The sequence below is a fragment of the Girardinichthys multiradiatus genome, chromosome 10 (genome assembly GCF_021462225.1).
Source record: "Girardinichthys multiradiatus isolate DD_20200921_A chromosome 10, DD_fGirMul_XY1, whole genome shotgun sequence".
Lineage (NCBI taxonomy): Eukaryota > Metazoa > Chordata > Actinopteri > Cyprinodontiformes > Goodeidae > Girardinichthys > Girardinichthys multiradiatus.
In genome coordinates this window covers 24,312,775-24,327,989 of record NC_061803.1, presented here as the reverse complement: position 1 = coordinate 24,327,989, position 15,215 = coordinate 24,312,775, and the positions used below count along the sequence as shown (strand labels likewise).

The following is a 15,215-nucleotide window of genomic DNA, read 5'->3' as shown; positions in this document are numbered from 1 at the left end:
GAAACTTCATTTCAAGCATTGGGTAGCATATTATGAAGTATTGAATCAACCATGTCTAATATAGACCTTGTAAATATAATTCGAAGAGCAACTTTAAGTTTGCAGATTCAATAAATAACAGCCAGTTAGATATTGTAGAGAAAGACATTCTTGCTGTACAGTAATTAAAAAACTTGGATTGGGTGTTGTATGTTATCAATCCCTTTTGCAGTTTCAATTACGTATTAGTTACAAAAGAAGATGAAACATTCAATGTAATTTGCAATGTAGCAAGGATAATGTTGTTCAGTTTATTTGATACAGTTCAAGTAAGTGCCATTCAAATTTTGAATTTTTACTTTTAGTAAAATTCGCTGAATGTTTGTGATCCTTTTTATTGTCAAAGCAATAAAGAGTGGTTGATAAAAGAAAGATACTTTGTGTTGTACCTCAAATCTTTCTTTTCAAGAAGATTTAGTTTTTTTGGCTGGAGGGTCAAATTTATATCATTCTTGAAATGTGGTTGGGGACCTCACAAAATCACTCCAAGGGCCGCAAATGGCCCCTAAGCTGCACTTTAAACACCACAGCTACATATACTCTTAGAAACAGAGATAACAGAAAATGTTTTTTTGATGGCTTCTAATTTGTGAAAACCCTTACAGCTACCCAGACCCCTGTTAATTTTAAATAATTGTACATCTATATACAGGGGTTGGACAATGAAACTGAAACACCTCGTTTTAGACCACAATAATTTATTAGTATGGTGTAGGGCCTCTTTTTGCGCCCAATACAGCGTCAATTCATCTTGGAAATGACATATACAAGTCCTGCACAGTGGTCAGAGGGATTTTAAGCCATTCTTCTTGCAGGATAGTGGCCAGGTCACTACGTGATACTGGTGGAGGAAAATATTTCCTGACTCGCTCCTCCAAAACACCCCAAAGTGGCTCAATAATATTTAGATCTGATGACTGTGCAGGCCATGGGAGATGTTCAACTTCACTTTCATGTTCATCAAACCAATCTTTCACCAGTCTTGATGTGTGTATTGGTGCATTGTCATCCTGATACACGGCACCGCCTTCAGGATACAATGTTTGAACCATTGGATGCAGATGGTCCTCAAGAATGGTTCGGTAGTCCTTGGCAGTGACGTGCCCATCTAGCACAAGTATTGGGCCAAGGGAATGCCATGATATGGCAGCCCAAACCATCACTGATCCACCCCCATGCTTCACTCTGGGCATGCAACAGTCTGGGTGGTACGCTTCTTTGGGGCTTCTCCACACCGTAACTCTCCCGGATGTGGGGAAAACAGTAAAGGTGGACTCATCAGAGAACAATACATGTTTCACATTGTCCGCAGCACAAGATTTGCGCTCCTTGCACCATTGAAACCGACGTTTAGCATTGGCATGAGTGACCAAAGGTTTGGCTATAGCAGCCCGGCCGTGTATATTGACCCTGTGGAACTCCCGACGGACAGTTCTGGTGGAAACAGGAGAGTTGAGGTACACATTTAATTCTGCCATGATTTGGGCAGCCGTGGTTTTATGTTTTTTGGATACAATCCGGGTTAGCACCCGAACATCCCTTTCAGACAGCTTCCTCTTGCGTCCACAGTTAATCCTGTTCGATGTGGTTCGTCCTTCTTGGTGGTATGCTGACATTACCCTGGATACCGTGGCTCTTGATACATCACAAAGACTTGCTGTCTTGGTCACAGATGCGCCAGCAAGACGTGCACCAACAATTTGTCCTCTTTTGAACTCTGGTATGTCACTCATAATGTTGTGTGCATTTCAATATTTTGGGCAAAACTGTGCTCTTCCCCTGCTAATTGAACCTTCACACTCTGCTCTTACTGGTGCAATGTGCAATCAGTGACGACTGGCTACCAGGCTGGTCCAATTTAGCCTTGAAACCTCCCACACTAAAATGACAGGTGTTTCAGTTTCATTGTCCAACCCCTGTATATATATCTATATATCTACATATATAGATATATATATAGATTTATATATATAAAAATTACAGAAAAAGTGGCAGCAGCATGGTGGACAGAAGGTTTCAAAACTCAGCCAAGACATCATTATAAGAACATTTTATAGCTACGATAAAGATTTCCAAAAATAATTGGAGACCATTAACCATTTTTTCCAGGTCAAATGTTTTTGACACTATTGATTTGAGTGCCTTTTAAATATAAGATAGTGGTGTCATGATTTTAACCGCCGACTTGACCCACATACAGGTCCTTCTCAAAATATTAGCATATTGTGATAAAGTTAATTATTTTCCATAATGTAATGATGAAAATTTAACATTCATATATTTTAGATTCATTGCACACTAACTGAAATATTTCAGGTCTTTTATTGTCTTAATACGGATGATTGTGGCATACAGCTCATGAAAACCCAAAATTCCTATCTCACAAAATTAGCATATTTCATCCGACCAATAAAAGAAAAGTGTTTTTAATACAAAAAACGTCAACCATCAAATATTCATGTACAGTTATGCACTCAATACTTGGTCGGGAATCCTTTGGCGGAAATGACTGCTTCAATGCGGCGTGGCATGGAGGCAATCAGCCTGTGGCACTGCTGAGGTCTTATGGAGGCCCAGGATGATTCAATAGCGGCCTTTAGCTCATCCAGAGTGTTGGGTCTTGAGTCTCTCAACGTTCTCTTCACAATATCCCACAGATTTTCTATGGGTTCAGGTCAGGAGAGTTGGCAGGCCAATTGAGCACAGTGATACCATGGTCAGTAAACCATTTACCAGTGGTTTTGGCACTGTGAGCAGGTGCCAGGTCGTGCTCAAAAATGAAATCTTCATCTCCATAAAGCTTTTCAGCAGATGGAAGCATGAAGTGCTCCAAAATCTCCTGATAGCTAGCTGCATTGACCCTGCCCTTGATAAAACACAGTGGACCAACACCAGCAGCTGACACGGCAGCCCAGACCATCACTGACTGTGGGTACTTGACACTGGACTTCTGGCATTTTGGCATTTCCTTCTCCCCAGTCTTCCTCCAGACTCTGGCACCTTGATTTCCGAATGACATGCAGAATTTGCTTTCATCCGAAAAAAAGTACTTTGGACCACTGAGCAACAGTCCAGTGCTGCTTCTCTGTAGCCCAGGTCAGGCGCTTCTGCCGCTGTTTCTGGTTCAAAAGTGGCTTGACCTGGGGAATGCGGCACCTGTAGCCCATTTTCTGCACACGCCTGTGCACGGTGGCTCTGGATGTTTCTAGTCCATACTCAGTCCACTGCTTCCGCAGGTCCCACAAGGTCTGGAATCGGCCCTTCTCCACAATCTTCCTCAGGGTCCGGTCACCTCTTCTCGTTGTGCAGCGTTTTCTGCCACACTTTTTCCTTCCCACAGACTTCCCACTGAGGTGCCTTGATACAGCACTCTGGGAACAGCCTATTCGTTCAAAAATTTCTTTCTGTGTCTTACCCTCTTGCTTGAGGATGTCAATAGTGGCCTTCTGGACAGCAGTCAGGTCGGCAGTCTTACCCATGATTGGGGCTTTGAGTGATGAACCAGGCTGGGAGTTTTAAAGGCCTCAGGAATCTTTTGCAGGTGTTTAGAGTTAACTCGTTGATTCAGATGATTAGGTTCATAGCTCGTTTAGAGACCCTTTTAATGATATGCTAATTTTGTGAGATAGGAATTTTGGGTTTTCATGAGCTGTATGCCAAAATCATCCGTATTAAGACAATAAAAGACCTGCAATATTTCAGTTAGTGTGCAATGAATCTAAAATATATGAATGTTAAATTTTCATCATTACATTATGGAAAATAATTAACTTTATCACAATATGCTAATATTTTGAGAAGGACCTGTACAGAGGACACTCATAGACAGAGAACAGTTTTCGTCAGTTTATTAAACACTGGGGCAAGACAGGTGAAGGACTCGGGCCAGGTGACGGGCAGCTGTGCAGAGGGAATGGTGGTAAGTAATTTGACTCTCGAGTAGATTAATACTGGGTGGGAACGTGAGCTTACTGATCAGGAGCAGGATGTCCGCCAGGGAGAGGGCGTGCCGAGCCTGGAGGTGTTCGGGCTGCTCGGAGCTCAGGTGATGGAACTCCGGTGGAGGGCGGATAGAGTTTCGCGTATGCCAGTTCGTTGCAGACTGCCAGCCGGTTAATTAGTCCAGATGAGACACGGTTCGAGGCGGGGTGGTTAGCGAGTTAGCGAGAACTGGAGACAGCACCTAAGTGAACAACAAGGTAGTTTAGCAGGAGGCTTAGCAAGAAGATTCTTTGTTTAACATAAGCAAGGTTCAGAATGAGGCTGGGAAGAAATACCGCAGGTGGCAAAACACTCAGCCACAGATGAACTTGCAGTCCTCCCTCTTATAGCACACCGGCTGATGATAGACGAGCTACACCTGTCACCCTCTGGTTCACCATGGCTCCAGCAGCACCTAGTGGTGGAACTGGTTAAAACCAACACTCCAGAACTCCCAGACTCTGACACCACCTCCCCCTCAACGACCGCCACCTGGCGGCCCAGGAGGAGTAGGCTGAGTGGACAGGAAGCCCCGAATCAAGGCAGGGTCCACGATAAATTAGCAGGGCACCCAGACCTGGTCCTCCGGACCGTAACCCGCCCAGTCGACGAGGTACTGCCAACCTCTACCCCGCCGACGGGAGGCCATGATCCGGCGGACCGTATAAAACGGATGACCCTGAAACTCCCATGTGGGTGGATGGGGCTCAGCCGGAGGGCGTACCGGTACGTACAGGCTTAAGCTGAGAGACATAGAAAACTGGGTGGATACAAAAACTAGGCGGCAGGCGGAGGCGGACAGTTGTAAGGCTGACTACAGAGTCAATGACCTATGGTCCAATAAACCTGGGAGATAGCTTTCTGGACAATGATTTGAGCAGAACGTCGCATGCGGCGAGCCAAACCCTCTGACCCGGGCGGTAAGGAGGAGCCTGCATGCGTTTTCTGTCTGCATAGCGCTTGTTCTGGGCGGCGGACCTCTGGAGTGCCCTGGCGGTGGAGATCCAGATGCACCTACAACTCCTGAAATGGTGCTGGACCGAGGTCATGGCTATCTCCCTCTCGTTGGCTGGGAACAGCAGCGGCTGATATCCCAAAGAGGCTTCAAAGGGGGTGCACCCAGTTGCAGCAGAAAAATGAGAGTTGTGGGAATACTCTACCCATGGCAGGTAAGTACTCCGTTCAGTGGGGTCGGACGACGTCACGCACCTCAAGGCTGACTCTAGTTCTTGATTCAGGCGTTCCACCTGGCCATTAGTTTGGGGGTGGTAGCCGGAGGTCAGCGAAACCTTCTCAACTAGGACAACACAGAACTCCCTCCAGACCTGGGTGGTGAACTGTGGACCTCGATCTGACAAAATCTCCTGGGGAATTCTGTATAGGTGAAACACATGTTTAACCATGCAGCTTGGGCGTCTAGAGGGCAGAAGGCAGCTTCCGGAATGGGACGAAGTGACAAGCCTTCGAAAACTGATCCACAATGGTCAGGATAGCGGTCATGCCATGGGAGCATGGTAGACCGGTTACAAAGTCAATGGCGATGTGGGCCCAGGGCCGTTGTGGGATGCTGAGGGGTTGCAACAAGCCAGCGGGAGGTCGGTTGGAGGTCTTATTTCTAGCACAGGATGCACAGGCACTGATGTATTCCTTCACGTCCCGATGCCAAGTGGGCCACCAGAACCTTCTGGCTATCGAGGCTATGGTTCGGCTGGCACCTGGATGGGTTGCGAACTTGGCGGAGTGGAACCAGCCGGGTCACACGGCGGCGGGCACATAGAGGCGGCCAGCCGGTCCATTCCCTGGCCCCGGGTCATTAGAAAGGGCCCGCCGCACAACGTTCTCTATCTCCCAGGTTAATGCACCGACCGTACAGCTGGGAGGCAGGATAGGAGCTACTTCTCTCTTAACAAGGTCAACAAGGGGGGCACAAGGGGACAAGCAGTTCAAAGCTGCCCCACTAAAGAAGACTCCCTCAGAGCTTCTTCAAGAATCAGGTGGTTGATAGGCAGATTTGATTGGTGCAGCATACCAAGGCCGGTCCAATAGGAAATCTGCAAAAAGGAGTTTTAAAGTCCTTACACTGGCTCCCTGTATCTCAGAGAATACGCTTTAAAACACTTCTGTTAGTTTATAAGGCACTGAATGGCTTAGCACCAAAATACATTAAACATTGCTGTTATATCAACCTTCCAGATCACTGAGATCTTCTGGTTCAAGTCTACTCTGAATCTCCAGAATCAGAAATAAACATAGAGAAGCAGCATTTGTGTCACACGCATAATAGGTCAGAACAGTAGGAATTGTCTCCTCCCCAGGAAGAAGAGTTTGACGTCAAACAGATTTACAATTAACATAGAAATACAAAAGACAACATAGAGAGAACAAATAGCAATCTATCGATCTAATAACTTCCTTTTAAAGTACTGGTAAAAGTTTCTACTGGGGATAAAGGTCAATTAGGATTTTCCACCTTGGAACAGACAGCATAAAGGACCTCGCTGTCCACATTGAGAAGCAGTTGATTATAAAAGACCTCTTCCCAACGGATTGTGGCTGAGCTGTGCACTCCTAGAAGGATATAGGAGGAAGTTACAGAGCACCAGGAAGTCTCCGACTGTTGATCCAGAGGTGGACCAGTTTTAAAAGGAATATTTCCCAATTATCGAGACACATAATGTGTCCCCAGGAAGAAACGTTTGATTTTATGTTGAGAAAATATGGGCCTAAAAGCATTGTGCGTTCATTACTTTCAGTTTGTAGACAATCTTTTCTTTACTCTTCTTTACTTTCCTTTATCATGCCACTGCAGTGTACTTTTTATGTTTTTTTGTCACTGCAATGTACGTGTTTCATCATGTAAAACACTTTAAATTGTCTTGTTGCTGAAATGTGTACCACAACTAAACTTGCCTGGCCTTGCCTAACCCTACTTAAACAAATCTGCTGAGAGTCATATAAAATAATGCAATGTATTTCAATTTGATATTTAATCTGAATCACTTATTTACAATAGCTTTGCACCACATTTGAAATTGAATGGTGAAGGGGTTTCAAGGTAGATGTATATCGAATTCAAATTTCATTTTTGTTTCCTTTTCTGATCTGTTTCCTTATTTTGGACTATAAATGACCCTGATTGTATAATTTTGGCGGAGCAAAAGTAAAGACATGTGGCTCATGAATGTGAGAGAAAATCACATAAAGGAGAGGTCAGCCTTGGATGCATGTCTTCCTACAGTTAGCTCTATTTCAAAATCAGCCAGTGTGTAATCAAGCAGCAAGGAAGCCGCAGTGATGACTACAGACTTCACGTGTTTCTATTCTCTCCCCCTTTTTTCTGTGCAGTACATGTTCAGCCGACCACCGAGTCCAAAGAAAGCCTGTGGAGTTTGTTTGAAGGTAAATTGTAGTATTTTTAGCAGACGTGCAGATCTACGGTGAACAAGCATAGTTTTTAGTAGGCAAAAATAGCCTATGCCACAGGATACCACTGCAGCTTAATATAACTCAGCATTGTTTCATGTTTATTTTTCTCTCTTGGTTTTTTGCACATAGCTAATTGGTATGTTGTTGTTCTTTGGACCAACTGTGCATTTCAGATGTGTACCTGTGTGCAGTGCTGATCTGCTCTGTGGGTCTGCTGTGCATGTGTATGTTCACTGTGACCATAACCTGCCAATTCATACAGAGGAAACAGAGGCTAAAAGGTCAGCAACAACACTCTTATTTTGTTTAGCACTCCTATGTTACACAGGGCCAGTGTTCAAGCCCCTTGAACATTTCCTTATTTTGGAACATTAATATCTCAAATTCCAAGGTATTTTTGGGGGGATTATATAATGTGATACACCAACACAAGATATGACATAAATATGAAGTGGGAGGAGAAGGATCCACAGTTTGCAGATGTTTTTTTACAAATAAAATCAGATGTGTGTTTGTATTCAGCACCCTTTACTCTGATACCCCTAAATAAAATACAGAGCAACTAATTGCCTTCAGAATTCACCTAATTGGTAAAAAGAGTAATTTAATCTTAGAATAAATGCAGCTGTTCTATGAAAGCTTTATGGTAATGATAAGGAACATTAAGGAACAAACAGCTTTGTAAACACCAAGGAACACAGCAGACAGGTATGGGAGAAAGTCAAAAACCTGATGTAGGAAACTAAATCTGCACATTAACCTAAACAAGCCTTCCCCCATAAAACATGGTGAATGCAGCATCCTGCTATGAGGAGGGAGAACTTTAGCAGAGTGGAGTAGAGGTTCAGCTTCCAGCAGGTCAACGACCCTAAACATACAGTCTGAACTAAAACCAAATGGTTTAAATCAAATCATATTCAGGTGTTAGAATGGCCCAGTCAACATCCAGGCTCAAAATCAATTGAGATCTATTGATGTTCTGATTACCTAATCTGACTGAGCTTGAGCGATTTTGCTAAGAAAAATGAGCAAACATTTCCAGTTCTATACATGCCCCCAAAAGACTTAAAGCTTAAATGTCAGTAAAGGGTGTTTCTACAAGGTATACTCAAACAGACTGAATATAAATGGATGCCACATTTTAAGATGCTTTATTTGCAAAAGAAATGACCATGTATCTGTTTTCTTCTACCTTACAATTACACACTACTTTGTGCTGGTCTATTATATACGTTCCTAATAAAATACATTGATGGTTGTACTTTTAAGAAGACATTTTGAATGCTATTGCAAAGCACTATACTTAACATTTGTTCAATCCCCTTTCTGTTCTTTCCCATTTCTGCTGGTGCTAAAACTAAAATATGTGTTATATTTTGCAGATCAGTACCTCTTGGTTAAAAGCTCTCAGAACAGGTATGATTTTTACTTTACCTCACAGATTCTCTCAGGTCACATCTCCTGTTAACAGCTAAAATCAACAGAAAAAGAAAAACACAATAAAATTCACTGAAATTCTACTATTGGAATGCGGTTTTCCTCCAGCTCAGGCGAGACAGTCACCAGCATAGTCAGTGTTTCTCCTGCTCTTCCTAAGAAGGAGAGGAGATACAGAAAGAAAAGGAGCAGAGAATACCAGGAGGAAAAACCACCAAAGATACCAGCAAAAGGTAAACACAAGCCTGTTGTACTTTTACATATAATGAGTCAGAAGAGTGTTGTTTTTTCTCCTAACCTCTTCTATATTTATTAAATAACAGCTCTTTGTAAGGAAAGGAAGCCAATAAGAAAACTTAACTTAACTCTCTTTGGGGTTATACTTGAAAACCAGCTCAATGTTTATGTGCGGAACTAAATGCACCATGCAACGTTCTGTAGCGCAGCTTTGAAAACTGATACCACAACCAAACAGAGATAAACAGAGATTTTTTAGACTGGACCAAACAAAGTCATGCAGTTGCAACGGATGATTTCGGGTGCAGTATTGTGCTAATTGAGAAGAAGAAAGCACAAAGAAGAAAATCCATCTCTTCTTGGTGTCTGTTGCTACTTTGGTGTTCAAATGTAGTTGTGCGCCTGCACCTCTTCACTACTCCACGTAACCCCACATGATACACCACAAGATATTTTCAGACTCTTTCATCTTTGGATTTGTGCTCTTACTTTGTTTTTCTTCTACTTCTTCTTTTACTCAGCCTTGCTCTTACCTTACATGCTCTTTTACAGCTTTTGGTACTTGGGCTGACATTTATTCATACTACAAGTACACTGCTCCAGGGTCCAGATAAGCCATACCGACACCAGCAGTTGTAAACATGGCAGAGTACGGTTCTCTGGTCCATTTCAGGGTCCGGGATGAGTTTATATTGACGTGATCCACTCTAGAAACCGGGCTCTGGCCTGGTATAGAGCATTCCAAAGGTGTGGTGTGAAAGCACTGTAACAGTCATGTTTTTGGACTGTGGGAGGAAGCTTGAGTATGCAGAGAAAACCCACGCATGCACAGAGAGAATATGCAAATTCCACGTAGAATTACCCCTGGTCGGTTTTCGATTCCATGGCCTTCTTGCTGCAAGGCAACAGTGTATCTAAGGGAAAACGATTCATTTTAAATAGCTTCTCACACTGTCTGTGCTTCCTGTGGCTTAATTTTTAAAGTCTCTGGTCAGGGATGATTGAGCTTAAAACTTAAAATCTACCAGTTTCAAAAAGATATTTGATGTGGTTATGGAAATAGGTCATACTGAGACAAAACCTTTATCAATTAAAGCTTCTCTTGTCATTGTTGACTATAAACTATTCTAACAATTTTTTGCAGGGAAACACAAAAGTTAAAATCAGATTCTATTTATGCTGTTTTAAACAGCAGGGCTGCTTCTAATTGTACATTCAGCTTTCCACAGATCTCTATTGTATTTTCTCCATGCAGCCCCCATTGAAGACAAAACTCGGAAACCCAAACTTTTAAGACCTCAACCAAGGAAAGTAGTGCTGGTGAGTAAGTCAGTTTGGCTGCATTTTTGCTCAGTACTTTCTTTCAGTTCATCCTCTTATTATTTAGTATTTTTTATTTATGTTGTATATTCAACATGTTTGGAGTAAGTGGTTACATGATTATTTTATTCAAACTTTCTGTACAGTTCTAAACATTTCACAGTGTGCATAATCTATCTTACAAGGACAACAAAGATACAAAAACTGCACTGATATTCTACGAAGAAATTACTTTATTCATCATTATTGTTTTTTTTTTCTTCGTCTCATCTGAAGATACAGAAACTGAAATTCAGTCCAGATTCTGTAAAAAGGGACAACATGGGGTTGAAAGGGTGGAAGATGAATGTGAGAATTTCCTATGAGATGTGTGATGATGCAGTTATTGAACTATTTATGTTTCAAAAAGCTTTTGTACCCAAAACACCTGCACATGGCAGCTGAAGGCTGCATGTTCACATTTTCCCAAGTCAGAAAATTATGGACATAGTAAATCTACACCACGTTTAGCCCTTTAATTAGCTTAATTACATTTTTCATAATAATTATTTTTCTTTTTCTCATGCTTTTCTGTCCCACCCTCATTATACTTCCCTGCTACCTCGTCCACAGCCCAGGATAGTAGAGGAGAATCTGACATATGCGGAACTGGATCTAGTGAAGCCCATCCCAGAGACAAAAGCATCACGGGGCGGGACTGTGTATGCTCAGATACTGTTTGAGGAGCAGCAGCTTTGAGACAGACCGCTAAAAACTGTGCCTTGTATAAAAACTGTCTATTTATACTCTGTTTTGTACTGTTTTGTGAAGAATGGTTTGCAGTGGAGAGAAATGTTAATTATTTTGATATAATGACAACTTGTACATGTGGTTTTATGGAATTTTGTATAGTTTTCTCATATGATAACAGCATACAATGTGACATCTTACATTTGTTTACTTAGTTTTATATTGGAATATTTGTATTTAATGTGGTTAATTCCTGTGTAGCCAAAACTAACAACCCAGTAGATGATATTTAAGCTTGATTTAGTTCACATTGCATTCATAAAGGAGCTTTAAATATCCTAAAATCTACAAAAGATATTGACTAATGAACAGTTACAGAGAAATTAACTCTGGCATTAATATGAGATCCCAAAATCTAGATTATACTCCCAAGAATAAGCAGGCCAAGCCCCTCTTCACTCACATCAACCACCAGGTGCTGTCCAGAATAACAACTCCCTTTCCTGGTCTAAGGTGAACTGACTTCCTTAACCAAGACGAACTTCATCTATTGTTCATCTATTCATCTATGGTGATACATCTAGTCCAATAAACTGCTATCACTCTGTTTATAATGGACCTTCAACAGCTTTTGACAACAAAGCCCCAAAAAACCACTGTGTTACCGTGGTGATTCTTTAAATGATGGAAAGGATGGATTGTTCCTTTTGGGTTCGGGGTCAGTCTATGCTGTGGAGGAGTATCTTGCTGTTTTGCTCACAAGGATTGAACGAGTGATGGATGGATTGGGGTCTCGTCTGCTTTCACGGCAATTTGTTGTGGTGAAGAAAGAACTAAGCCAAAAAATAAGCTTGCAAGTTATTGACCTTTTATGTTTCAACCCTCATCAGTAGTCATACAGTAAGATACAGACCCTGACCAAAGGAAGGAGATCAAGGTTATGGTCGACTAAAATGACCTTCCTGCATCGGTCCGCCAGGGTGTTAAAATGTTTCAAAAGTTTACCCCTACTTCGTGAGGTGCTTTCCAGTTGCAGTTAGCCTGATTCATCTGTTTATATTTTTCCTTAAGGACCTCCCTCCCTCCCCAGGGGTACACTGTTTAAAATTAAATAATAACACAGTAAAAGATAGGACAACAACATTTTATAAGCACACTGCGACCAACAACAACAAAGTTTCCACCAGCAGTTTGTAGTTCTAAAACTGGTCAAACCAGAACTCAAATATTCTACACATCTCTGAATGAGTTACAAAATTACTGACATGTCATGATCATGAGCTAATCCATTTTCAAATGGCATTTCATTCTAATGGGTTCACAGCACTATTAACTTCAAAGCACCTGTGTTCAGCCTGTTTCTGTCTGTCACGCTGCAATTTATTATGACCACAGAGTTGATGCAAAGCAGCAATTAGACCCCGACCTATTACATGGGCAAGTATGAGGCCATGCAAGTACTTCCATCTGGTGACAACGTCACCCATGGGACTCTGTGCAACACACACACACATTTATACATGCATGGGAAACGAGGTTGAAGTTACAAGAAAGCTAAAACAATGTCACAAGAAAAAAACACAACTGATTTTTGAATAAATATACATTAAGAACTGTGTTTTCACCATTTGGCATAAATATAAGTCGGAATTAGTTTGAATCTTGGCTGCTCAAAACCAGAGGCCACATCATATCTAATCCTGCATATCTTTGCAACTCTTGCTCTTCCACTTTCCATAAATGTGTGTGTGTGAAAACAATTGGATCCTCTTTCTTTTCCACTCAAGGATCTTTTGGACTCAGGGATGGAAAAGCAAAGGGGAAGCATATTTAAACATTAAACTTGAAACCCAGACACAAAGGCACCCGATCCCTCCCTTCCCCCAAGACTTTCACTATCTTAGCTGACTGTATCCATACAGCTGAAGTACTGGCCCAGCTTATTGCTGCCTGCATGCTTAGTCTATCTTAAAATGGAAGTCTTCGCTCATTTCCTGTCATTAAACATGAACACAACCAGCGACTGATCTTTTATCAGTTCTGAGTTCTGAAGTTAATCACATTTTGTGTCATATATAGTGACTGACTAGATGGTACTGGCTGACTAAAGACTAATATGACAAGACAATAATGTGATATTAAACACATTGTTTAATAAAATTAAGAAAACAGAGTTATATGTCTGTGCATAACAAATAGGACTATCCTTTGTTTGTAGGAACAACTTACTTTTCCAGTGTTTTTCTTGATGTTTGCCTCTCCGTATAAAATGAATGACCTATTGGTAGCTGGTAGAAGTGTCTTAAAAATGCCTTTAGACTGTGAAAAGTAAAGTTTCTTCCAAACCACATGGTCTGTACTGGGCATCTACTAACAACAACCATGTGTGAACTGTGCCTCTTTGCCACCTCTCACTTTTCTGTCCCTCTGCCCTCCACTAACCTTGACATATGTTAGGATTTATGCATTTCTGCTTGTGCCTTTGTTCTAGCAATGTGTATGGAGCAGTGAAATAAATAACCTATAAAGCTGGATTCAGGAAAAACTTAATTTTTTTTAGGTTGGTTGGTGATGCTGAAAATATGTCCCCAAATATGTTTTACAATTCTTCTGATTATTGGGAGAAATAGTAATACAATTTTAAATGAGTGGAAAGACCGCTGGTTAGATGAGACAAAAACAAAACAGAACCTTTTGACCTACATGTAAAATTATAAGTGAGTGAGAAAACTGAAACTGCACTTCACCCTGAACACACCGTTTCACATGGTGGCAGCATCGTGCAATGGACACTTTTCTCCAGACTGCTCAGGTTGGTTGAGAAAATTGATCGAGTTAATTAAAGGCCTTAAAGGCTGTGAAAGATCTTACATTGGGTGCAGGTTTACCTTCCTGCAGGATAACAACACTAAGCATGCAGTAATTACAAATCCATGCCACACATTTCCCATCTGTATTTGTAAAAAATTAAACAATAAAGGAAAACCATTTATTTTTTTCCTGCCACTTCATAATCATGCACTCTTTGTGCTGGTCTATCACATAGAATCCCAGCTGAGCTGTGGGTGGATGGGCTTCAAAAGAACAAATACCATACATATTTCTAAATAATCCAATGCACCAAAGGGCCCAAAATTCTAATGGGACAAATTTTACTAAGCTGCTTCTGCCTGGTCCTAATATTTAAGGCACCAACAAAATGGGTGTAAATAGAGTTCACCTCTTTGTTGACAGAAAAATACAACTTGAACCAGCCTATGCTGTTATTTGTGTCATGTCTTCTATAGTGATCAAGGGCCAGTAAAGATACAACCATTCAAATGTTAGGTTTAGTTTACCGAAACAAAAACATCATTTTTAAAAAGGAAAAGAGAGAAAGTTTACCATGTCTTAAAAACTAAAGGCTTCCCAGAGATCTTAAAACAACTGACTGACTTACAATGAAAACCTGTCAAACTAGCAAAAAAATATTGAAACTGAAATGGAGTAAAGTTTTAACAATAAAATATAATAGGGAAGTAAAATAAAATTGTATATGTTTAAGTAGGTATAATTGAAATTAAAATGAAGCAGGAAAGAAGGAATTAGAAATAAGAGGGTACATATTTCTATGAGTCAGATAGACTTGAAGGTGGAAACTAAACTGATGATGGTTTCTTGTCTGAGGACAAAACATCCAGCTCTTAAAAACATACCAATGATGTGAGAGGAAAGACACAACCTATTGTTAAATCTGGAGAGGTTGTGTGTGTCTGCACCCCTTCTGTTCCATAAAAATAAAGCACATAGTAAACACTTTGTCTACACCCTACTTCCTGTGTGGTCACGATAATCCAAAGCTACACTGGCCTTGGAGTTAAAACAAAATGAAATGAAAGACCTTGCAAGGAGAAGATCACAGAATTGAGGAGTAAGATTACAGATTCAATGTCCAGCAGTAAGCCAGTCTTGGCCGAGTGTTTTCCTTTCTTTTCCTGTCTTTGAGCATAAGGGCAACAGGCACAGAGTCCACCACCCCTTCCAAAACTGAGATGCTTCCAGCTGAG

General features: G+C 41.3%; 1 protein-coding gene across 5 annotated transcripts in view; it reads left to right on the top strand.

Moving 5' to 3' along the window:
- Positions 1–12,829, top strand: part of vstm4b (V-set and transmembrane domain containing 4b) — a 34,715-nt gene extending 21,886 nt beyond the window's left edge. For all 5 annotated transcript variants that reach the window (XM_047378086.1, XM_047378087.1, XM_047378088.1 and 2 more), the window contains 6 exons: positions 7,366–7,419; positions 7,620–7,727; positions 8,829–8,862; positions 8,992–9,116; positions 10,376–10,440; positions 11,053–12,829. In XM_047378086.1, coding sequence (XP_047234042.1) covers positions 7,366–7,419; positions 7,620–7,727; positions 8,829–8,862; positions 8,992–9,116; positions 10,376–10,440; positions 11,053–11,178 — 512 coding nt within the window. In that variant the 3' untranslated portion in view covers positions 11,179–12,829. The remainder of the gene's footprint in view (positions 1–7,365; positions 7,420–7,619; positions 7,728–8,828; positions 8,863–8,991; positions 9,117–10,375; positions 10,441–11,052) is intronic.
- The last annotated feature ends 2,386 nt before the right edge of the window (positions 12,830–15,215 follow it).